Raw genomic sequence first — 25,917 nt, forward strand, 5'->3', positions numbered from 1 at the left:
CAGGAGAAGGTCCTCACCAGATATGCCCCCTGGACTTGGACTTCCCAGCCTCCAAACTGTAAGAAATACATTTCATTTCTTTATAAATTACCCTGTTTCAGGTATTTTGTTATCAGCAACAGAAAACAGAGTAGTACATGTGGTCACACTTAGCTGCTGGAAGAGGTAGGAAGCATAGTCTGCTAGCCAAGCATGTCACTGCTCTGTGTGACAAGTTAATAAAGATAAAGGAGAGAATGGCTTTGGGTAGGCAACTAGCAGCATGGGAAGGCCTTGTTCCTGCAGCCTATGCAATGGTGTGTCTCCAACCATTCCCTCAATCAGATTTGGAGGGATCAGAGCTACAACAAAACTAGAGGTCTCATAGACCACCAGTTATGGAGATAAGAAGAGCCTTGGAGTGCTGGCAGCAGCTGGAAGAAGTGCATTACTCCTGTTGTTATAGGGGGATGCATTACTTCACCCTCACCCATGGTGGGGATGCAAGGGAGATGGGGCCAGATGGGACAGGGTGGGCACTGTCTGTACCCAGAGGACAGATGAGCCCTGAGAGACCAGGAGAGGCAATCAGGAAGCCCTCCTCACACCCAGGAGAGTGTTTGCAAATACATTTTGCAGCTCAGTGTTCAGGTAGGCAGGATGCTGGGTGCCAGAGACTAAAGGATACTGGGCAGAGCCTCGCTTCTGAGGACCCACCATCATGCAGAAGGTGCACATTCAAGGTGAGACATCCAGACATCTTGCCTCCGAGGGGCAAGAGCAAGGGCAGGTTTCCAGTACTAGGATGACTGTCTGTTGCGAGTGAGGTAGGCTCTCCCATCAAAGAGGAACATGCTACACAGCAGAGAAACAAGACAGCTGCTCAGTGGCTGTGGAGACCAAGTCCTCACCCCTACCTGGTGGAAGTTTTACTTCCTGGAGCCTGGGTGTGCGGTCTCCAAGAGGATCCCCCTGGATGGTTTGAGCCACAGCTGAGAGTGTGGGATCAGAAGCCTCCGTAGCTTCTCTGTAGGAGCCAGCTTGCCTGGGGTGGGGTTCATTCTGCAGGTGGCGGTTGAGAGACCGCAGCTGGTGGGGACAGTAGTGTCCTGCTGAATTCCAGGGTAGGGGCTGCAATTTGTAGGTATGTCTGGATTAAACTCCACACTCTCTTCTAGATCCTTTCAGTACTTAGCTATTTTCTTTGGCACAGGAGTATTGGTTCTTGTAATCCAAATCTTAACAAATGTCATTAAGGCAGATATAAAATTAAAATTTAAACTGCTACTCTGGTTTCAGGTTGTGGGATAAACAGGTGTTAAACAATAACAGAAGGTGCTTGGGATCTTTGAAAAGTGACTTGAATTGAAGTCACTACTTGCTCTAGGAAAATGACAGTGTGAGAATAAAGAGGGTCTAGGGAGGACTTTCACTCACTTGGACGTGGAAGCTGTCCAGGGGTTGGACAAAGGAACTATGGTCTTCAGCTGGGGCCTGGATGCTTGGAGCTGGGTTGGAGCTCAGACTCTCACCCCTTGGGCATTTCAGAATCCTCAGTTATTATTTATTTATTTTCACAGGTTTCCAATGTGTTTTTATTATTAGTTAAGTCATGCTTCAGGGTCCCAGGGTAGGTCTCCCTTTACCACACCCCAGGAGAAGGACAGAAGACAGAGGAGAGGTGAGGTGCAGCCAGATCAGATCTTCTCAGGAAATGTGCCTTCAGCCCAATAGTCTTCCCAAGCTGAGACTCAAGCTATGGTGTAGAGGGACATGTGCACACGGTGGTACCACTCACACACATAAACATTGCTTTTTTAGTGGTCATTGCCTTCTCGCAGTGGTGGAAGTCCAGGTAGTTCTGGTCTGGTTCTGGATGGGGAAGTGGCTGTCAAAAGGAGCAATCTTGTAATTCTTGATTTTGGTCTTGATGTCTTCTGCCATTGTGCTGACTCCTCAAGTTGCTCTTGCAGCACTTGAAGCTCAGTGCTGGATGCCTAAGTTATTGGTGTGGCTGCCGCTGCATAACTGGGCCGCACCTGAGCCCTATCCTGCATGCCTGTTTGGGGGCAGTGAACCATTGACCGGGCTTTGGTGAGCTCCAGCCCCAGACTTGCCTGGTCTCACGCCTGCCCGCTGTCCCACCTCAGCCCACAATTGTCGTGCAGCCCAAGGGTAGGGTCTGGAATGAGAGACTGTGCACTCTTAGTGGTCCAGCCCTTTGCTGAAAGCCACTCCACTGTGTATCTGCGCCTCCTGTGCAGGACCCCGCATTGCTCAGACACACCCGACATGCTCCCAGCCCCAGGAAGGCCAAGGAAGGCCTCCTCCTGGCACTGCTTACAATGTGGGATGCAAAATATGTTGGAGTCGGTCCCTTATGGCTGCCCAGACAGCTAGCTACAAAATATTTCTCCTTTTGAAGCTCATTCCCCTGTGTGCAATTCCGTGTCTCTTCCCTCTCATCTCATTATAGAAGGGCATCCTAGCCCACTCAGATCCCTGACTTCTCCCTTTGTCTACACAGCTTATCTTTCTGAGTTAAAATCCCAATGAGATGGGGGTCACGCTACTTTCCAGGAGTCTCGTGGAATTAGGAATGATGGCCGGCACGTCTGATGGAGCCCTAGCCCCCCGGGGTCCCATCAGACAGAAGAGGCCAAGCGAAGGCGGTGCTGGACCAGTCAGTCAGCTCTGCCTGTGCTACGCTCCCTCTTCCCAGCTGCTTGTGCAAGGCGGTGCCTCAGATCCTGTGGGGAAACAGGGTGGGGTGTACTGAAGCACAAAGAGGAGTGATGCGGACTGTCCAGGAATGTTAACTATGCAGGGAATGGGGACTGGGGAGGTGGGGAAGGAAGAAAGGGAACCCTTGCTCTCGTGGATGATCTAATAACCACTGGTCTCTCGAGTCTGGACTCCTTCCTGTTTGGACTAAGCATTCAGATGGTTGCAATTGCACGTTAGGTAGAGGTGGCTTTGGGAAGGAGTGCGGATAGGAGCTCCTTACTTATCAGGTGAAGCCAGCACTGATGTGGCCTTAGGTCTCTCTGGGGGATGAAGGGTCCAAGGACAGGGCCCCTGGTTCATGTCCTTCTTCTGCGAATCCCCAGATTTAGGGCAAGTTTAGCTCCAGACCCAACTGGATTCACTTCCATGTCGGAGATTCAGGCGGTAAACAGAGACCAGACAAAACCAAGAATCTTCCCTTTTCTTCCCTTTCTGTCATCTCCCCCAAAACTTGGAGTCACAGCCACTGGCTGATTTCTTCCCAAAGCTACCTCCCCACTTTCTTACTGAATTTTTCTTCAGATTCTGTTTTGTTTTGTTTTTTTGGTGGTTGGCAGGTGCAGGCATCTGAACCCTTGACCTTGGTGTTACAAGGCTGTGCTCTAACCAACTGAGCCAGCCACCCAGCCTTCATATTCTGTGTTTTGTAAACTTTAAGACTGTTCTTTATTGCAGTACTTTTTTTGAAAAAATGATGAGTCTTCCAGTGCATTCTCAATATACTTAGACAATAGCCAACACCATCCTGTGACCCACAGGGACCTCACCACAAGTCCTCCCTCTATCCTCCTTCATTCATTCTTCCTGCTCCAGCCACACCATGCTCCCAGCTTCTAGAACCTGCCCCCATTCCTTGGCTGTGGCCCCTTCCTCTGTCTTCGAAGCCAGCAATGCTGGGTCAAGTCTTCACACTTCCATTCTCTCTCATTCTGTGCAGTTGGTAAAGCCTCTCTGCTTTTGTGGACTCATCAGGTGACATTGGGCCCACACGAATAATCCAGGTTGATCTCTTCATCTCAAAAATCCTTAACTTCATCACATCTGCAAAGTCTCTTTTGCCATGTAACAGAACATATTCACAGACTCTGGAGATGAGGACGTGGACGTCTTTGGGGGCCCTTATTGGGGCTATCCGAAGTGTTTGGCCACTTTCACTTATAAACATCAGCTCACCTCTTAGATTAATCATAGCTCTGAACTTGATTTCATGTAAAATCTTCTTCACCTAAACCAGGGCTTCTGTGGCTGCCCCCTCCTCAGCCAGAGGGGCAAGGACATTGCTTCTTATATGTCACCCTCTCACGATTGTCACCCCATGAGGGCAGGGCTTTGTGTTGCTCTTAGTGTTTCCAGTGCCTACCGCAGGCAGAAACTTTGCTCAATAAACACTCAGCCAGTGGACATTGAGTGAGATTCATCACTCTGACACAACTCTATATTATTCTTTTGATTGAGATATAATTCATATACCATAACATTCACCCTTTAGAATGGAAGATTCAGTGCTGTCTATTGCATTCACAAAATATATTTACTAGTATAACTACCAACCCTAGAACATTTCCACAACCCCAGAACCCATTACCAGTCACTCTCCATCCCCCCATACCCTATCCCCTGGCAACCACTAATCTACTTTCTGTCTCTATGCATTTGCCTCTTCTGGACATTTCATATAAATGGAATGATGTGATATGTGGTTTTCTGCGTCTGGCTTCTTTCACTCAGCATGATGTTTTGAGGTCCATTCACATTGTTGCGTATGTCAATGCTTCATTCCTTTGAACTCAGCATTGCCTTTGCACATACCTGAAGGCTGTGCGTATAGGTTAAGAGTGTAGGAAGACTCTCCTATCATTGGCCCCTCTTCTCTAAATAATGTGCAGCCAAATGAAGTTCCTAGAGTGACCATACTGATGGTCCAGCAAATATTTCCAACCTTCCTGAGCACAAGATGACCCCATTGCTGGGGTCTCCTTAACTGTCTTCAAACTTCCTGTCTTCCTTCCTGTCCTGGAACTTCCTCTTCTAATACTTCCTGTCCTCACAATTCCTGTCTTCGAACTTCCTGTCCTTGAACTTCCTGTCATACTCCCTCCTCCAACTGATCTCACACTTCATGTCTGCAAACTCCCAGTCCTCAAACTTCGTGTCCCCACACTTCCTGTCCTTGAACTTACTGTCTTATACTTCCTGTCCTCCAACTGTCCTTATACTTCCTGTCCTTGAACTTCCTGTCTCATACTTCCTATCTTCGAACGTTCTGTCCTTGAACTTCCTATCTCATATTTCTGGTAGTCCAACTGTCCTCACACTAACTGTCCTTGAACTTCCTGTCCTCAAACTGTCCTCACATTTCCTGTCTTTGCACTTCCTGTCTCAGACTTCCTGTCCTCCAACTATTCTCACACTTCCTGTCCTCAAACTTCCTGTCCTCACACTCCCTGTCCTCCTACATCCTGTCCTCAAATTTCCTGTCCTTACTGTCCTCAAACTCGATGGCCAGCCTCATATCATAAGTAATAGAAAGCAGTGGGGGCCTGTTAGTCCGTTTTTGTGTGGCTATAACAGAATAACTGAGACTGGGTGATTTATAAAGAACAGGGGTTTATTTGGCTTATGATTCTGGGACAGCTGAATCTGTCATGGGCCTCAGGCTCCTTCTACTCATGGCTGAAAGTAGCAGGCAGCTGGTGGGTACAAGCAGATCACATGGCAAGGGGAAGCAAGAGAGAGAGAGAGAGAGGAGGTGCCAGGGTCATTTTAAGCAACGAGCTCTCATGGGAACTAATAGAGTGAGAACTCACTCATTAATCCCCCCTGCCCCAGGGAGAGCATTAATCCATTCATGAGGGATCCACCCCATGACTCAAACAGCTCCCGACACTGCCACATTGGGGTCATATTTCCATGTGAGTTTTGGTGGGGGCAAGACATCCAAACTATCATTCTGCCCCTGGCCCCCCCAAACTCATGTCACTGTCACATACAAATACAATTATTACATCCCAGCAGTCCCAAAAGTCGTAGCTTGTTCCAGCACCAACTTCAAAGTCCAAAGTCTCATCTGAGACCAAAGGCAAAACTTCCAGCCACAAACCTGTAAAAATCAAAACCAAATTTATCTACTTCCAAGATACAATAGTGGAACAGACACTGGCTACACATTCCCATTTCAAAAGGGAGGACTAGGCCAGAAGAAAGGAGAAACAGGCCCCAAACAAGCCCAAAGCACATCAGGATAGACATTAAGTCTTAAAGCTCCAAAATAATCTTCTTTGACTCCAAGTCCTGCATCTTGGGCACAATGGAGCATCTGGGCCCCCAAAGCACTGGGCAGCCACACTCCCAGTGCTGTGCAAGGCATAGCCCATTGAGCTGCACTGGTGCCTGCAGCTTTTCCAGGTGGGTGTTCCATGTTGCCAGTGGCCCTACAGCTCTGGGGTCCTGGTGGCAGCCCTGCTGTGTTGGCTCTCCTAGACATTTCTCTGTTGGGGGGGGTCTCTGTGGGAGCTCCGATCCCACTTTCCTGCTTGGCATTGCTCTAGTAGATGGCTTCTGCAGTGGCTCCACATGTGTGGCAGGTATCTGCCTGGGCCCCCAGGCTTTTCTGTACATCCTCTGAAATTGGGGTGGAGGCTGCCATACCTCCACAGCTCTCATGTTCTGCCAGCCTGAAGACTTAACATGATGTGGATGCCACCAAGTGTATTAGTCAGGGATCTCCAGAGAGACAGAATCAATAGAATACATTATAGTTATATGAGAGGGATTTATTAGGAGAATTAGCTCACGTGGCTATGAAGAAAAGTCCCACAATAGGCTGTCTATAAGCTACATTCCAGTAGCGTGGCTCACTCCAAGTCCAAAGGCCTAAAAACCAGGGAAGCTGATGGTATTCTTGGTGTAAGTCCTGGATCCCTAAAGCTGAAGAGTCTCAAGCTCTGATGTCCACAGACAGGAGAGAAGAGTTTATCCCAGCTCCAGCAGATCAAGAGAGCTTCACCTCTTTCTTCTGTCTTTTGTTCTCTCTGGGTCCCCAGCAGATTGGATGGTTCCCACCCACACTGAGGGTGGGTCTTTCCCACCCGGTCCACTCAGACTCTCATAGTAATCTCTGCTGGAAACACCCTCATGGACGCACCTGAAAAGATAGTTTTACCAGGTTTCTCAGCATTCCTTCATCTAACCAAGTTGGCACCTAGAATTAACCTTCACAAAAAGGTTTCCAGCTTCTGTTCTCCAGAGGTGTTACACAAACCGCACTTGGGGCTGCTTGAGGCAGGGATGCTCCAGCTGGATCAGCTGGGATGCAGGGAGTGGGTCCCTGAGGGAAGTGGTGCCCCAGGTCTGTTCTCTGGGACACCTTGGGCCTCCTATGCCTCAGGGGTCTGTGTTGGGAGAGGTGCCCTTCCAGATTTCTGAAATGTCATCATGGCTTTTCTCCCATTGTCTTGCCTGTTAGCATCTGGCTGCCTTACCACCAAGCTAATGTCCTTAGCAACCAGTCTATCTGCTTCACCCTTGCGTTTTTCTCCTGCTCTCTGCTTCTCTACCACATGGCCAGGCTGCAAATTTTCTAAGTCTTTACGCTCTGCTTCTCTTTTAAATTCTGGCTTTACATCATGCCTTTTCTGCCATAACTGCTGAGTTATGGTTATTGCAAATACCATGCAGCTTCCTGAATGCATTGCTGCTTAGAATTTTTTTCTGCCAAACATTCTGGTTCACAGTTCTTCAGTCCCACCTTCCACAAAGTCCTAGGGCATGAACACAATGCAGCCAAGTTCCTTACTATGGTGTAGCAAAGGTGGTATTTTGTCCAATTTCCGATAAGTTCCTCTTTTCTACCTGAGACCTCATCATCAGCATGAATTTTACTGTCCACATTTCTATCAACATTCTGGTCACAACCATTTAACCAATCTCTAAAATGTTCCAAACTTTCCCTCATCTTCTGGTCTTCTTTTAGGTCCTCCAATCTCCTCCAACCTTTGCCCATTGCCCAGTTCCAAAGGCGCTTCCACATTTTTAGCTATATGTATAGCAACACCCCACTCCTTGGTACCAATTTTCTGCATTAGTCCATTTTTGTGTTGCTGTAACAGAATACCTGAGACTGTTAATTTATAAAGAACAGAAGTTTATTTGGTTTACAGTTCTGGGACAGCTGCATGGCCTGATGTCCACTGGCCCTGACTATAGTGGCACAGGCAAGCCATTGAGAGTTTTATCTTTCCTGTGGCTAAGAGCATCCCAAGGCTCTGAGAAGAGGGTTCGGCCCAGATCATGCTGCTCGTAATCACCAGGTGTTTTGGCCTCAGGGCATCTTCCTGGGATTAGGCTAGCAGGCTGTGGATAAGAGGGAGGCTGAGTGGGCCTGGAGGATTGAGAGGAGCAAGGCACAGGTACCAGGACTCTGAGATATTGTCTTAGCTAATTTGGGCTGCTCTAACAAAGTACCACAGACTGGGTGGCTTATAAACAACAGACATTTATTGCTCACAGTTCTGGAGGCTAGATGTTTAAGATCAAGGTGCCAGAAGATTTGGTGTCTGATAAGGGCACACTTCCTGGTTCACAGATGGTGCCTTCTCACTGTGTCCTCACATGGTGGAAGGGATGAGGGAGCTCTCTGGGTTCTCTTTTATAAGGGCATTAATCTCATTCATGAGGGCTCCACCCTCATGACCTCATTTCCACCCAAAGGTCCCACCTCCTAACACCATCACCTTGGGGGTTAGAATTTCAACATAGGAATTTATGTGTGGGAGGGGACACAAACATTCAGTATATAGTAGATGGGAACTGAAAAATTTGTTCAGAGGGTACTAGAGATGGAATTGTCTATTCCATGGTTTTATTGAAAGTGGGTCCCATTTAGGTCAAGTCTCAAAATTAGCAGCCAGTCCCCTAGGTTGGCTAAAATCAAAAGTGGAAAATAGCAAGTGTTGACAAAGATATGGAGGAACTGGAATCTTTGTACATTGCTGGTGGGGATGTAAAACGGTACATTTGCTGCAGGAAGTAGTTTGGTGGTTCCTCAAAAAGTTAAATGTCGAAATACCATCTGACCCAGCAACTCCACTCCTAGATGTAGACCCAAAAGAAAAGAAAGCAAGGACTCAGAGAAACACTTGCACATGCATGTTCATAGCAGCACCATTTGCAATAGCTAACAGGTGGAACAAACTACATATCCATTGACGAATGAATGAATAAACAAAATATGATATAACCATGTAGCATAATATTATTCACCAATAAAAAGGAATGAAGTTCTGACACATTGTGTCACATGGATGAACCTCAAAAATATTATGCTAAGTGAAAGAAGCCAGACACAAAAGGCCACATACTGTATGATCCCATCTATATAAAATGTCCAGAATGGGCAAATTCACAGAGATGGAAAGTAGCAGGAAGCAGCAGTTGCCAGGGGTTGGGGGTGGGGGGATGGGGAGTGACTGTTTAATGGTATGGGGTCTCCTTTTGGGGGGATGAAAATGCATTGGAACTAGGCAGAGGTGGTTGCATGACATTGCAAATGTACTAAGTGCCACTGAATTGTTCACATTCAAATAGGTAATTTTATGTTACATCCATTTCACCTTAATTGAGAAAAACCAAAAAACAACAATCCACAACCTCAGTAGCAACATAAGGACACTCTCTGTAGAAGGGTTTTGCTGTGTGTGTACTTCCCTGACCTTTCCAGGTCATGGAAGCAGTCTGATGGTCTCACTGGGGACTTTTTTGTCCCCCTATGCTGTTGCTGCCTGCTTTTTCCTCTCCAGCACCATCCTGCTGTACCACATCATGGCCTGGGGCTTGGTCACCCTACTCTGCCTGGAGGGAGCTGTCATGATTTACTACCCTTCTGTGTCCAGGTATGCCAGCACGCCTGGCAGCCCAGGTGTTCCAACCCCAGGCCCATTCTGTGTTCTGCAGGAAATGGACATTCCCTGACCCACAGGGGTCGCCTTGCAGGTCACCCCTTTGTCTTGTGCCATGTGAGGCCACTCACAATCACGACCTGGAGGGCTTGCTGCAGGGCCTTGCACCCGTGATTTCCTTCCCGGCCTCTGCTTTTCTCGTTTGCGTGCTCACAGCACGTATGCAAAGCTTTTGGTCTATCCTCTCCGTATTGGTGAAGCTTCCTCATGCCCACTCTTTAATTCTTATTCTTCACGCTTCCTCTGGAGGAGCAGGTGAGTTTAACATTTTAAGCAGGAGTTCGAGATGAGAAGCAAACGGGAGCTCTGGGAGGAGCTAATTCTGTGCCTCTGCTTCCTGCGCTTTCTCCCTTTTCTTCCATCCTGCACTCTTGGCTATCCTGAACACAGATGCAGGAAGATGTGGCCACTGAAACTGTTTCAGGCATTTCTTCAAGTTTAAAATCCCATCAATGCAACCATTTACAAGGCCTCAAGGCACCTGCAAGGACATATACTCTAACTTCCTATGGAAAACTGGAAAACAGGTGAGCAGTACCTGTGATTTTAGGGCTGTGTGGACTGGGATCAGCACAGCACAGCCCTCAGGATAAATTTGGCCCTTTGCCTGATTTTGTACATAAAGTTTTATTGGAACACAGCCCATTTTTTTATGTACTGTCTATGGCTGCTTTTGCACTACAACATCAGAGTAGAGTCATTGTGACAGAGACTGTGGTATGACCCACAAAGCAGAGAATATTTACTATCTGTCCCTTTACAGAAAAAAAATTGCTGGCCCATGGTGTAGATCATTTCTCCCCCTTCTTTTTCAATTTCTTTCAGCTACTCAGTTAGCGGTCTCCAAACTGGTTTTGCCTTATCAACGGTGAATACTCACAGGAGCTCCGTGTAGATCCATTCGTCCACTCTCTTTCCTGGAGAACTTGAACAGGGCAGATAGAGTGTCAGCAGCTGTTATAAGAGAACGCACGTAATTGGAAAGGGAGTTTCTGTCGCTTGCCCTCACCTGTGGGACCCTGGAGACCCCTGGCAAAGTGGAATCTGAGCCTAAGGGCGTGATTGCTGGGGGGCTCACAAGGTGCCCCGAGGTGCTGTCAGGTCTTCAGGAAGCATCTTAATCCAAAATCAGCTCTTAGTCCTCACATCTCCCAACCTAGAGCCTTCGACGTCCTTCATGCTCGCAGGCTCACTCTCATTTGCATGTACATTCTGTTTTGGCAGTGGACCCACTTTTCTTGCTCCTTGTCTCCCTTTCTCCCCTTGAGCCTTTCCAGAGTGCATTGCGGCCTTCATAGCTGAAGATGAAAGTGCCTATTAAAAAGGAGGTGGCAGCATGGAAATCCTTCGTATGGCAAGATGGGTATTGCATTTTTCCTGCCTGATTTTTCATATTTTCTGCCATTTTTTTCCTTTTGGTTTGAATGGTCCATGAATATTAAAAGTGCTTTTGTTTTTATCATTTCACCTTCTGTGGCCACAGGGGCTGGCTGTCATTTGCTTTTCTGCCTGCCCCTTTGGTTGGGCCTGCTCCATCTTCTCTCCCCTTTGCCTTGGTTCTCTCTGCCTCTGCACCATTTTTCTTCTCTCCTACATTATGCATTTCTTAGCTGATAGTTCCTACTTGGTAACATCCACTGTGTGGCTCCCCACACATCCTATGGTGACCGACAATGCCTATGACTCATCAGTATAAAACGTTGTCCTTTTCCCTGAAAAGAATCACAGAAACAATTGATATCCATAATCATGAGAACAAATTTCCTTTGAAATATGAAGCTCAGGTATTTTGAGTTGCTCAGGGAGAGAGACAAGATGTTATTCATGCTGCTGGCTAATGTGTAGCATGTAGTAAGTGCTCAAAACCTAACTAGTTGAGTGCCTTTGTTTCTACTTGAATTTTGTGATTTTTTCCTTGAAGAGACCCCATGTAGGGAATCCTCTACCCCAGAGTGTCTTTTCCTTAAATGCCTTACAGGTCCTCCCATTTACGAGACAGAAACATGATTGATTTCCTTATTCTCCTGCAAATTATTGCTTGTTCTCAGACATGAGGAATGAGTCTGATTTCCTTTCGGCAGGGTCAGAATTAGATTTGTGCATTTCCCTTTTCGCCCTCACCCTCTTATCTCGGCTTCCACATAAATCTGCATGTTTTAGCCAAAGCTTTGCATTCAAGAAGAATGACTCAGTTTTCTTCCCTCAAGTGTGAAAGGGGTCTGGACCACACCATCCCCCTCTATGTCACCACGTACTTGCCACTGCTCCTCGTCCTTGTGACCAACCCCATCCTTTTCCAAAAGACAGTGACGGCAGGTAAATAATAGGGAAGTTCTCCGGGTACATGGACACTGGGTAGGACCCCATGTCTGGGGCTCAGATAATGGCATGTCATCCTTCTGGAATTATCCAGGACAGTGGATCCCATTCATCATCCTCCAGAGGCATAAGCAGAATACAGTTGGATAAAGTAAACAGGTTTAAGAAATGAAAATGAGCAAGCCTGTTTAGTCATGGACCACACACGTTCTCTGTCAACGTTTGTTAGCTCAAGGCCAGGACAAGTTGACCTTTCATTTCTGTGCTGGGCTCATCCTGGGTCTGCCCTTGGCACGCCTTAGAGGCTCCCAGGAATGGCCTTAGGAAACTGTGGAGGTGAGGTAGGAGCAGAAGGGGAGAGAAGGGTGGGGGGAAGGGATGCAGCAAAGACTGAGGAGTCTGGAGCCTGGTCAGTCCCATGATGCTCTTGGCTTGTGTCTTTTCTCAGATGGGCAGGAAACAGAAAATGAGCCAGATGCAATGGGAAGAACTGGATAAGAGGAGTATCGTGAGTCAGTAGAATGTTAGGGAAAGACCTCTGGGCTGGGACTGGGGATTTCCATTCCAGCCCCTACCACCTCTTCAAGGAAGTGTGACCTGGAGCAAGTGTCCAGCTTCCTCGGGCTGCTGTGGATCCCTCAAGGGCAGAATGGGCATAAGGAAGTTTGCCTTAACAGAAAGGTTGTTTGAGGATCAGCTGTTGATTTTAGAATTTTAAAACATTGTTTAAAGTACTCTACCACTAGGAGCAGGAAATTATTGCGGCTCTTTGGACCAGTCTTTTTATATCTACATTTAAATATGGTGCATTAAACAGAGGATTTTTTCTTACAAAATTAAGTAAAAAGCAGTGATTTAAGTATATCAAACCAATGAAAATGACTCATAGAAAAAAGGACTGAAAAGAAATACAGTAAAACGTTAACAGTGGTTGTCTCTGGGTGGAGGGACCATGGGTCATTAATTCTTCTGTAAAGTTTTATACTTTCTAACTTGTCTATAAGGAGAAACTTAAAATAGTTAAGTATTTTAAAATAACAGGTGTGTATTATTTTTATAATAGAGAAAATAAACCTTTAAAACTATAGTCCCTGAACTAGTAAAATCCAAATAAAACTGGAAGTTTAGTTCAGATCACTGTTAATTTCTTATTTGTGACAAACGTCCTGTGGTTGTGTAAATTGTTAACACTGGGGGAAGCTGGGCAAAGAGTATAAGGTATACAGAAGCTTTCTGAGCTACCTTTGCAATTTTTAAGTCTGTCTATCTAACATTGCTTCAAAGTAAAAATTTTAAAAATATATATTCCTTAGAGTCTAGGAGGACTCCAACTTGGAAGTTGTGAGGCATGGAGGTCAGTAGCTTGCTTTGCCTCATGCTCTCTGGTTTTGATTATGGGTTCACATCTGCTCTGATTCTGCTCTCTGTACTCAGTAAACAGAAGTAATGAACACTGTGTGTGGTTCCCTTCTGTTCCTCCCAGTGGCCTCTTTACTAAAAGGACGACAAGGCCTTTACACGGAGAACGAGCGATGGATGGGAGCTGTGATCAAGATCCGATTTTTCAAAATAATGCTGGTTTTAATTATTTGGTAACCTTTCTTCTATTTTTTTTTTTTTTATTGCTTGTGGTAAGGGATATGCAAATGGTTTGCCGTTTTGCTTTTCCAAGTGTGACCTGGAAGTTCCAAAGAGAAGAGACTTTGGAGAGGAAATCTTTGAAACAGTGGTAGGTGCCCTTTGAGGAAATACATGGAGGACAGGGGAGCAAGTCCAGAGTGTATGAATTTCTGGAAGAATATCAAAGGTGCTCAAATTATATATAACGCTCTTAGAACAAGAACTCCCGGATTTAGTTTTGAAATGTCCCCACCATATGCATCCAGTGTTTCATCCCATTGCTGGGATTAATGGAAATGAAGCAGTTGATCATACTTTCTAAATCCACCCATGTGCCTCAATCGTGACACCAGATTTTCTGTATCTCACAGAGGAGCAAGCGCACATCTTCCGTTTAAAGACTCATACCTCAGTCACGAAGGGCAGAGAACAGGCTGAGCAATTTTGCTCTTCAGTTTTCCTCATCACTGGTGTCCTACCCAAAAGGACAGGTGGATGCTTTGAAAGTAGACCTGTAGCCAGTGCAAAACAAGTGGAAATTAGAACACCCTGCACTGCAGCAACTCAACACTTTGCAGGACAGGGCAAGCCTTTATGGTCTTAATAACTAATCTGATATTAGGAGATTTGTTTGAACACCCTCCTAGGAGAGACTTAAATTATCTCTCACTAAAAATACACTCAGCTCATCATATCAAACTACACTGACCCCCAAGAGTAACATTTTAAAGTTCCAGCATAAAATGTCAAAATAAGATTTGTTTTGGTCTACATCGAAACTTCGGGTTACTCCTCAAACAAAGAATGAATTCTGGGTTATTTGACACGGTGCTAGAACTTTATACCCTGAAGTGGCACTGAGTGTTACCATTGGAAGGATTTGCTGATCTCTGCTTTAGACTACGAGGAGTTACATTTCTTAAGTTAAATTCTTGGTGTGCTGGTTCCTTGTGGTTTCTTACTGCTGAAGTGGTCTTCCCTCCACCAGGAATTAGGAATTTTAGGCATTGGTAGAAATCGTTCCCTGACCTCAGCATTTAAAAGTGAATTTTGTTGCATGTTCTCTTTACCCATGGGCCATTTTCTTTCTAACAGTTGGTTGTCAAATATCATCAATGAAAGCCTTTTATTCTATCTTGAAATGCAACCAGATATCAATGGAGGCTCTTTGAAAGGTGTGAGAAGTGCAGCCAAGACCACGTGGTTTATTATGGTAGGTAGATTTAAAATTTTAAGCTTGGAAAAAAAAATACGCAGAAGTATGATGTATTGTCATTTAAATATATAGTGAGTTGAATAGTTTCCTGGGCTACCTATATCTGGCCTTTGTGTGCTAAGCTACCAGGTTTCATTCATTATTGGGATCATTATTAAATGGATACAACTCTGGTAAATTAATTTGGCACAGTGCATTAAAATTGTCAGGCAATTATCTTGAAGGAGTATTTCAGATCACGAAGAAGCCATAGGGATGAAGAAATTTCTAGTAGCATTATCCATATTTATAAAGCATTATAGGAAACCCAAATTTGAAAAAAAAGGGGGGGGGATGGTTAAGTGAATTATAGTCTTTCATCCTGGTGGAATGTTACCCCGATTTTTTAAATGACTCTTATGAAATTTCTGATATTAAGTGGACAAGGTAGGATATGAAATTATACCAGTTACAACTACATAAACACATATGTATATAAAAATATTGGCTGGAAATACAAGAAATGATAATAGGGTGGAAGCGCCATGGGTAGACTTCTCCCCCGGTGTTTTGATTATATTACATTTATAATAAGAAAGGCATGCATGAGCTGAAGTCTCCATTGGCGGAGAGGTCCAGTCTGTGCTACACAGAATTAATGCTTACGTTGCTTCCGAGTTGGGAAAGATCTGATTCACAAGAACCTTAAAATGAGGACAGCACTAGCCTCCTCAGTCCCTGTGCTTTGGTTTGAAGCTAACAAACCAAACACATGAAGTTAACCAAGGGAACCACACAAATGGAGGGATGTATCCCAGACTCACTTTTGCCTGAACAACATTTGTTAAATCAAATTCTGAGTTGACAGTGCAAGGTAGAAAGCTACAGGAGAGCAAAGCACCTTAGGCAGAGGCGAGAATGTGCTTGGTTCCATTGCCTGGGTCATATGGATCACCTCCCCCCACCTTCTTCCCCCTCCCTTCCCCTCCCCCTTTCTCCTTTTTCTTTTTTCTTTTTTTAAAAGATGAACTGTAAGGGGATCTCAACCCTTGGCATGGTGTTGTCAGCATCACGCTCAGCCAGTCAGCTAACCGGCCATCCCTATATGGGATCCGCACCCATGGCCTTGGTGTTATCAGCACCGCACTCTCCCGAGTAAGCCACAGGCCGGCCATGCCCCTTTCTCCTTTTCTCTGCTTCCTCTCCCCATTTTTCTCCCCTCCCTCCTCTCTTCCCTCCCCTCCACTCTTCCCCTCCACTTTTTTTTTTCCTGGCAGCTGGCCAGTACAGGGATCAAACCCTGGACCTTTATGTTATCAGCACCATGCTTTAACCAATGGACCAACCAGCCAGCTCCTCCACCCCTATTTTCAGGCACGCTTTGAGGTACAGCACCTACTAGGGCCAATCTTTACCTTGCGCCAAACCAACTAACTAAGAGGTCACTCCTCAGTGAGGGCCGCCCGGTTTAGCACTTTGAGGACAGAATGCTCTAATTCCTGCTGTACTGCGCTGAGTGCCATGTGTCTTCTTGCCTCCCTCTCTCCCAGGGGATACTGAATCCAGCCCAAGGATTCCTCTTATCTCTGGCCTTCTATGGCTGGACAGGATGCAGCCTGGATTTTCAGGCTCCCCGGAAGGAGATCCAGTGGGAATCTATGACAACCTCTGTCGCTGAGGGAACTTACCCGTCCCCAGTGGGCTCCTGTGTGCCCAGTGAAAACACCACTTCCAGGATGGCACGTGTCAGTGGACACACTTCTGACGAAGCCCTGAGCATGCTGTCTGAAGGTAAAGCCCTGCTGTAGGCCAGGGAAGGTAGGCTGGGGAGCTCTGGGGCTTGGAAATCCTTTATCAAACAAGATGAAACTGGAGGATATCCATGATGTCTACAGCCAACTTCAGGGCACAAACGGAAATTTACAATAGCTGACATTGACTCTACTCTTACATTTCATCATCCACCTCTCCTTTTAATATTTTAATGGTGCCTTTCATTTAGTTACTAAGCACTGTAGCCTTGTATTGATTATAACTGGTCCTCTTGGGCTGGATGGCATTTTTGAATGTGTGATAATTTGTCACTTTAAATCCCTTACTCACATTGGCTATGAGGCAATGCATATTATGACATGACCTCTTTAGATTACAGGTGCAGTTTCATTTGTCCAGCTCATTTAAGTTCATTTAACATGAAAGGCAATCAGCCGGTGCTGGCTCTCCTAATCTACTCTTTCCATGTGGGGACTAGCGCTGTGGTCTTCCCATCGTGCTCTGTGGAACCCTAACGTGGTGCTTCAGGCATCTAATAAGTGATTCAAATACCATTCCAACATTCATGTGAAAATCTGTGATCAGAATTATGCATGCTCAAATGTGTTGGCTACCAAACAGTAACCCATCAACTCATTACCTTGACACCAGTTAGCTCATTTGTATGTGGAGCTCAGAATAATGTTCTCCTACCCTCTTTAAGTGAGGACTGTCCTGAGATGGCAAGCTGGACTGCTTAAAAGCCATTACATTTTCAGCTCCTTAGCCATTTAAAACTAGATTTTCTTGATATGGTGCAATCAAATCAAACCGCTGAAAAAGTTAGATGTTCAAGTTGATAGAAGATCATAATGTTTGCCTCAGTTTTTGGTTTCAGAATTTTGTGTTGAGTAAAATGTCCTTATAGTTCTAATTGATAACAACATTAATTAAATTCAAATTGCAACTTATGAAATAAATTTTTGCTAATATTCTCCTCATCTCTCTTTGTCTTAAGGTTTCTAGTAAGGTTTTGCTTTAGCAAGAAACTACCTTTTGGAGAGGAAAAATTTTGAAAATCACCACTTTGACATTTGTGGATTCTTAATGATTTTAACGTACGAGGAAATTGATCTTTTAAGAGGAAGCATTTGGTAGCTATAATTATATAGTAGCCTACTGGATGTCTAAGAAGGAGGGAGAGAGAACTGAGAGAATTAGATTTTTAAAAACATTCAGGGACATAAATGCTGCTTTGCTTATTCTCAGTTGGTCATTGGGACTGGATTGAAATGGAACTTAGTTCACTGTCAACTCCTTAACCACCTACTGTTTCTTCCTTCAGAGCAGGGTTTCTCAACTTTGGCACTATTAGAACTTAGCACCAGGTCATTCTTTGTCCTGAGGATTGTCCCATGCGGTGTAGAATGTTTAGCAGCTTCTTGGCCTCTGTTGCTTTGCCCCCCATGGATTTGTCACCTCTCTTCCCCTGTTTGATGGAGCCACAAAGGATTACTCAAAGCCCATCTCTTCTGAGCAGTGAGAAGCGCTGAAGTGGTTTATTCCCAGAACCCTCAAGAGAGAAGCATTCCTTTCATTTGGGAAATTAACCATGAATTGGGGTTCCCTTCTTGTATTTATTCTCCAGCCCAGGAAGTTACAGCAAGAGACATAGGTGGGGTTATAGCGTGACAATATAGCCTGGTGACTTTCAGTAAAAAGAAGTCAGATGACATTCCATTAGACAATTAAGTGATCCACCAACAAAAGCTTGATCTTAGCAAATGTTCTCTTTTTACAGCTGCTTCCCAGTAAATTTACATATCAATCAGTCACTTGTCTGTCTTTGAGCCAGCAACCTTGCTGTGTTACAACTCTTTATCTTACAACAGAGACTCAATAGCCTGGGGAAAATTTCCCGATTTTTGTAAGGTCAATATTTGAAACTACAAGGCTTTGGAAAACCAGGCCCTGTGAAGTACATTTGCTTTATGCATACTTCACAGGCCTCTACCCACTAGATGCAGTTTCCAAAACTGTTTCTAGACAATGACAAATGTCCCTTGGGGAGGCACAGTGGCCCCAGTACAGACCAAATCATGTCTCAGAATGATTAGCCTTTTCAGAGGCTTGGATCCAAAACTTTGCTTTCCCCAACATGTTATCTGCGCTGGTAATGGAAAGAAAGTGAGTCAAAATGCCGGGTACCGACCAAGCTTTAGCAAAGGAAAAGAATCTGCCAGGCTGCACTCAAAATGGAGAGCAGCAACCAGAGTCAGGGTGGGAGGGCTTACATAGGTTGTAAGGAAGGCTGATGTAACCAGGGAGGGGTTTGGTGCTGGTGTGGAGGGGTTTGGTGCTGGTTTCTATTTCTCAGAAACGACGAGGTTTCTTGTAAGGGAAAAGCTGGTGGCCATTTTGTGCTGAGTGTGTGAAAAATGGCACTAGTTACGTCCAGGATGGTGCCAGTCACATCCAAGATCCACCATTCTTGCCTTTTAAGTATAGAGAGAAGGGAAAAGGGGTGAAGGTCTCATTCTTCTGAAGCTGCTTCCTGCTGGAGATGTGCAAAGATAGGAAATAAATAAAACAATTAGGTGGTGGAGTATTGGTTTCATGGAGGGAGGCTGTATTCTGGTGAAGGGTCAACAGTTCTCAGGGGCTGATATCCTCCTCCCAGGAACAATTTGGCGACCTTTTGGTTGGTGAATGCCTGCATATGTTCCTGTAAGAAATTAGAGAAACACCGAAAGAGCCAGGGACCAAGAAGGAAGGTAAGTCCCATCATGGTCAGGGGTCTGACGTGTTTTGTCCTGAAGTCCTCCCCCATTGCTATAGCCTCAGTGAGTGGTTTAGGTGAAGCGGAAATGTTTTGTTGGGTGAGCACTGGACTCCAGCAGAATCCCCTTTGGAAAGAGCTATCCAGTATTTTTTAACCCCATAAGCACATGATTGGCTATTGTCTGGTCATAGCATGTTGTGGGAACGTATGTCAGGGATGTGAACGTGTCCTGTAGGGTTCCCCTGAAGATTCTGGGTGGCTGACCCAGAAGGTTGGAAAGTGTCCTTCCACCCACCAAGACCTTGGTTATACATTGTGAACAGGGTGTGGCACATGTCTCTGTTAGGAAAAGAAGCAAGAGGAAGAGAAAAGGCAAGCGTTCAGGGGCTGAGACGTTGAGAGGGTGCATAGTAGGAAAAAGGAGTAGAGGGTAACCTTGTTGGGGCTGTAATCACAGAAGGCACCCTGCCAGGCTAACTCAGTTACCCACTCAAGAGCATCTTCAACACTGGAGGTGGTGGGTCAGAACCAGTCTTAGAGCAGCTCCTGTGTGAAAGACATGAAGTGAGCCAGCAAGAGTGAAAGGACAATTACCAGGGGAAAGATCATCCTTCTTCTGGGATTGGGGGAAGAGTGGAGGTCCTGGAGATTTTCAATTTTGTGGGTCCTAAAGTGGATGAAGTGTAAGGAGATGTTGGGTTGGGGTTGAGCAGAGGGCCCCCTCTGGCTTGGTGTTAACAGATTCTTTGGGTAAAGTCTCAGGTGCTAGTTTTACCAAGGATAAGTGATACCAAGGGGCCTTTCCTAGTACTTTTACTGCCATGGGGGTAGTGAGAAGTGCTGTACAAGGCCCTTCCCAACGTGGTGAGAGAGACTTTGGGATTCGGGTTTGAATATACACTTGCTGTCCCAGGCTCAGTTTAAAGTCTGAGGGGGTGGTGGGGAAAGGATGAGGTAATAGAAGGTTGGCCTGTTCCTGAAGAAGATCCCTAATGAGTAGGGAGATACTGGCCTAAAGGCAATGAGCTGGAAGGGAGAGGTGTGAGGGTGAAGGGTCTGCCATACATAAGTTTGAAGGGCTGAGGCCAGTGGGTTTGGGGAGGTCAACTTGCAAGTGAGTGAGTACTAAACGGAGAAGTTGAGTCTAAAGGAGGTGAAGTTCCATGGACAGCTTGGTGAGGTGTGTTTTTATGACGTGATTGGCTTTTTCTACTTTGCCTGATGACCAAGGCCAATATGGTATATGTAAGTCCCATTTGATATGTAAGGCCTGTACTGTGAGTTGTGTAATCTGGGAAATGAATGCTGGGCCATTATCAGACAGGAGGCTGCTGGGCAAGCCAAAATGAGGGATGATTCCTGAGGTGAGAGCATGCATTACTGCTGTAGCATCTTCTGAAGTGCAAGGAAAAGCCTCAACCCAACCTGAAAAGGTATCTACTAAGGTTAGAAGATAGTATGTCCTTTTGTGAGGAGGTATGTGAGTAAAGTGAATTTGTCAATCCTGGCCAGGAGTGTATCCTCTGGCCTGGTGGGTGAGTAAAGGACCGAACTTGGAGGCCACCTTGATTGGAGCAACGAGTACACAAAGGACAATTTTGAGTGATCTGTTTAAGTAACCTGGCCATGTGGGGAGAGTCATTTAAGGGCTGAAGAAGGTGTAGTAGGGATTCATAGCCTATATGAACTGAATTATGGAAATCTAAAAGGATTTGCTCAGTTTGTGTGGTAGGGAGGACATAGTGACCAGAGACAGTATACCAGTTGTCCTTCCTTTGTGCCCCCAACTGTGGGAGGTGTTGTATTTCTTGGGGTTTGTATTGGGATAAGGGCATAGGGACCATGAGAAGGACTGAGCAGGAGAGGAAGAGTGGGGGCCTGGTGACTGAGCAGCCTGTTCTGCAGTTAGATCTGCCAGTTTGTTTATCTGGGCTATGGGGTCATTGGACGTTTGGTGTCCTCTGCAGTGTATATCCCAACCTCGTTTGGGAGTTGTGCAGCCTCAAGAAGTATCTTGATAAGATGTCCGTTTTTTATGGGCCCTTCTTGATTGGTCATGTATCCTCTCTCCTTCCATATGGCCGCACAGGAGTGTAGGATGTGGTGAGCACACTCAAAATCAGTGTATATATTGACTCGTTTGTTACTTGCCAGAGTGAGAGTGCTGGTGAGGGCAATGAGCTCTGCCTGTTGGGAATTGGTGTTAGGGGGAGAGGGGGCAGCCTCAATAGTTTGTGTTAGATTTACTATGGCATAACCCACCCAGGGAGTGGGGGTGGAGGTGACACTGCATTCTATGAACAATGTATGTTAGGGCTGTGTAATGGGATGCGGGAAGGTGTGTGGAAAGGTATTGAGAAAGTGTCTAAAGCCTCCATGCAATTATGTTCCAAGGGTCATGAGTGTTTTGGGATGAGAGTGGCTGGATTTAAGGGAGGGCAAGGTTTAAAGGAGAACTGGGAATTTTCAATGAAGGTAAGGTGGATAAGTTGTAGGCGGGAAGGGGAGAGAGTCAACATGTTCTCATGGCTGAGATGGTCTTCAAGATGATGGGGGGAACAAATGACTGTTTGTTGTCCAAAAGTTAGTTTAGAGCTTTCTTGTGCTAAAAGGGCAGCTGCCACCAAGGCCCATAAAGAGGGAGCCCATCCTCGAGCTGTGGTGTCCAATTGTTTGGAAAGGTATGCAACAGGGGAGGAGATATCTCCTGCCTCTTGTCCTAAAACCCGGACCACCAATCCTTGGGTTTCAGTGATGTATAGGATAAAAGGATGAGATAGGTTTGGGAGGGATAGAGCTGGGGCTACAAGGAGAGTGGCTTTTAATCACTGAAAGGGAGAATGAATGGGCTTTGTGGGATCTAAGGGAATGGCAGGATACCCTTTGGCTGCCTCATAAAGTGGTTTTGCTAGCACACCAGAGTTAGGAATCCATGGGCAAAGATACCCTGCAAGCCCCAAGAAAGAAAGGATTTCACCTTTTGTGGTAGGAGTGGGAGTTCAGAAATTAAACTCTTGCAATCCATCACTATTTCTCTGGTGTTAGGGTGAGGTGGACTCCAAAATAGATGACTGAAGGAGAAGAAATTTGGGACTTGCTGGGGGACACTCAATATCCCCAAGAGGCCATGAAATTAAGGAGAGCAACAGTGTGGGCCTGTGAATCCTCATAGGAGTGGCTACAAAGGAGGAGGTCATCCACGTATTGTATTAAAGTGCTAGAGGTTGGAGGAAGTTCAGATAAGTCCTGAGCTAAGGCCTGGCTGAAGAAGTGGAGGCTACCCCGAAACCCCTGAGGCAGTACTGTCCAGGTGAGTTGTTGGGAACCATGTGTATCAGGGTCAGTCCAAGTGAAGGTGAACAGGTTTTGATAGGAAGGGTGTAAGGGGATAGAAAAAAAGGCATCCTTGAGGTCAAGTACAGAGAAGAAATGTGGTGTTGTTCTGATTTATGGATAGAAGAGTATAGGGGTTAGAAACAATTGGGGTTATGGGTAAAATGGCCACATTAAAGGCCCTGAGGTCTTGAACTAAATGGTATGAACCATTAGGCTTTATAACCAGAAGGGTGGGTAATATAAAAGCCGAGTGGGTAGGCCGTAAGAGATGAGAAGAAAGGGGTTTGTGTATGATGGGTTTTAAGCCTATTAGGTGTTTGTTAGTGATGGGGTATTCTGGGACATTAGGGAACAAAGAAGCGTTCAGCAATTTAACCAGTATAGGGGAATGGTGCATTGCAATGGAGGAAGAAGAAGTGTCCCATATTACAGGATTAACCTTGTCCGAGTGGAAGGGAAGGTTGGAAGCCTCAGGTACCAGGTCTGGGGCAGCCTGTAACAGGAGTACTGTAGCTGGAGTTAAAGTGTTTAGGGTAAGAGTAGCTTTGAATTTGGAAAGGATGTCCTGTCCCAGTAAGAGGGTTGGGCATTGAGGCATTATTAAAAATGTATGTGTGAATCGGGTGGATGTAGGTTGCAGGAAAGGTGTTGAGTGATCCACGGGTGTTATTCTGATCCCATGACCCCTACTATTGTGATAGAGGATGGGTTGTTTGTCCTGCATATTCAGGAAGGGTAGAGTAAGTGGCCCCTGTATGGATGACAAAAGAGATTGGCTTACCTGCTACGAGGCAAGTTACCCTGGGCTCAAATGTGTAATCTCCTTCGGGGCCTCAGGCCCTGCACATCTCAGTCCTCCTCCTGGGCAAATCCAAGCAGTTCTGGTCAGGATGGCCATGAAGCCAAAGGGTTAGTTGGGGACTGGGCCATTCCCTCTCTCATGAGAGAAATGGTCAACCCCCCAGTGGCCTGGCTCTTTGCAGTGCAGACAGGGCCTGGGAGGGGGCCTGGTGTTAGGATATGGCAGTACTCAGTGGCCCAGTTGACTGCATTTCAAGCAGTTCCCAGGTGATGTTCCCATAGAGGCCACCAGCTTTGGAGTGTGTGATCTCTGGATAGCATTAGCCAGGAGCTAATATTTGGCCTGATCTCTTTTGTATCAATCCTTCCTCTCCTCCTCCTCTCTATTGTTAAAAACCTTGAAAGCTGCATTGAGGAGGTCTCGTTGGGTAATAAAATGAGAGTGTAAGAGGGCCATGCCTGAAAGGGAGTTTGGGTCTATGCATGTGTATTTATGTAAAGCCTCAGAGAGGCGGGTTAGGAACTAGCCGGGATTTTTGGTGGATCGCTGTGTGATTTCTCTAAGCATATCATAATTGACTGACTTGTGTGTAGACTTTTGGAGGCCATAAATCATGTATGTGATCATATTATCCCAGAGATCCCAGTCACCATGGCTGGCCCAGTAGTCTCAATTTGGGTCCATGTGAGGGACGGCAGTGGCTCCCACCGGCTGCCTATTATTTTGGGCATGTACCTCGCCTGCCTGTTGGTGGGCCATTATCCAGACCTGCTCCCTATCATCACGGGACAAGGTGGAAGTTAGAATCATGAAAACATTAAGCTGCCAGGTGAGATTGTAAGACTGGGTGAGGTATCTGAATTCCTTAAGATATGTGTCCAGGATGGAATGGAAAAATCCCAGTCATTTTTTGATTTGGGAGAGATCAAAAAGAGAAAAGGGAATATGGACCCAGACAATTCCCTTTGTCCCTGCCACTTCATGGAGGGGGTATAAAGGAGCTGAAACTGAGGTGGGGTTGTCACCTGATGAAGGGGAAAAAGGAGAGGGATTGAGTGGCTGAGGACAAAGAGAGGGAAAAGGTGAAGGGGCTGGTGGAGGATCTGGAGCATAAGGATGTGGTTGGGGATCAGAGTGGTCTGATGGATGAAAAGATTGATCCGAGTCCAGAAGGGGAGGTCAGGCATGAGTTAGGAGAATTTGAGATGTAGAATAGTGTTGACAGAGAGAAGGATGAGATCGGATATAGAAGAAGGCTTGAACATAAGGAATCTCTCTGGCTTTGTCGTTTCGGTGACAAAAGTTGTCTCGGTCTCTGAGAGTATCCAATTTGAAAGTGCCATTTTCTGGCCACTGGGATCCATTGTCTAGTTTGTATTTAGGCCAAACCTGATTACAGTAGAAAATGAGAGATTTGCCTTAATATCTCCCCGGAGGCCAAGAGGTTGGCCAGGAGACAGTCCAGAGGTGTAGAGCAGGGAGAAAATGAGATGTTTAGGTTTAATGTCTCCCTGGAGGCCAAGGGATTGTAGAAAATGAGACAGTTCAGTTTAAATTGGCCAGGAGACAGCCCAAGCATGTAAAGCGTGGAGGTCTGGATTGTCAGGATCCCATTTAGCAGGTGAGAAAGGAGGTGATCAGTCCCAGTTGAAGAAGGGGAACACCAAGGAGCATTGTCATTGTTGCGCACCTCCTTTTCCAGAGAGAAGACACTGACCAGCTAGAGGAGCATCCTCCAATAGCCAGGGGCATGAGAGGGGTTCCCTCTGCCAGGCGCCTGGTCTTCAGAAAGTAGCCTGGTCTTTGGTAAGTAGACAGTAGTCATAGAAAGTAGTCAGGGGAACCCATAGAAATAGGACAGACCCCCTGACCCACCCTGAATTGAGGCTGATGGTGGATGTGTTGGTCTGAAATGGCAAAGGGAGAGAGTCCCTGAGGTACCTGGTTCAGCAGGTCCAGGAAGGGTGGCTGGGGGGGGGCAATCAACCCAAGAGAGGGGATCATCCAAAGGTCACAGCCTGGATCCCCTGGGTTTCAGCACCAAGATGAATGTGAGCCAAAACACCGGGTACCAATCAAGCTTTATTAAAGGAAAAGAATCTGCTGGGCTGCACTCAAAATGGAGAGCAGCAACTGGCGTCAGAGTGCGAGGGCTTATATAGGTTGTAGGGAAGGCTGATGTAATCAGGGAGAGGTTTGGTGCTGGTGTGGAGGAGTTTCTGTTTCTCAGAAACCACGAGGTTTCTCATAAGGGAAAGGCTGGTGGCCATTTTGTGTTGAGTGTGTGTAACATGGTGCCGGTCACATCCAAATTCCATCAGTAATAAATTGTGCGTACACACACACACAGACACACACACACACACACACACACACACACACACACACA

The 25,917-nt window shown here is 46.0% G+C and overlaps 1 protein-coding gene and 1 pseudogene across 1 annotated transcript in view; one reads left to right on the forward strand and one right to left on the reverse strand.

Annotated features, from left to right (window-relative positions):
- LOC134367152 (G-protein coupled receptor 143-like) overlaps nt 1–25,917 on the forward strand; it is a 188,941-nt gene that overhangs the window by 151,865 nt on the left and 11,159 nt on the right. The window contains exons 6-8 of the mRNA XM_063083797.1: nt 13,525–13,633; nt 14,757–14,874; nt 16,407–16,647. Coding sequence (XP_062939867.1) covers nt 13,525–13,633; nt 14,757–14,874; nt 16,407–16,647 — 468 coding nt within the window. The remainder of the gene's footprint in view (nt 1–13,524; nt 13,634–14,756; nt 14,875–16,406; nt 16,648–25,917) is intronic.
- On the reverse strand, nt 1,677–1,923 carry LOC134367706 (cytochrome c oxidase subunit 6B1-like; annotated as a pseudogene).

This window comes from Cynocephalus volans, chromosome X, assembly GCF_027409185.1.
Source record: "Cynocephalus volans isolate mCynVol1 chromosome X, mCynVol1.pri, whole genome shotgun sequence".
Classification (NCBI taxonomy): Eukaryota; Metazoa; Chordata; class Mammalia; order Dermoptera; family Cynocephalidae; genus Cynocephalus; species Cynocephalus volans.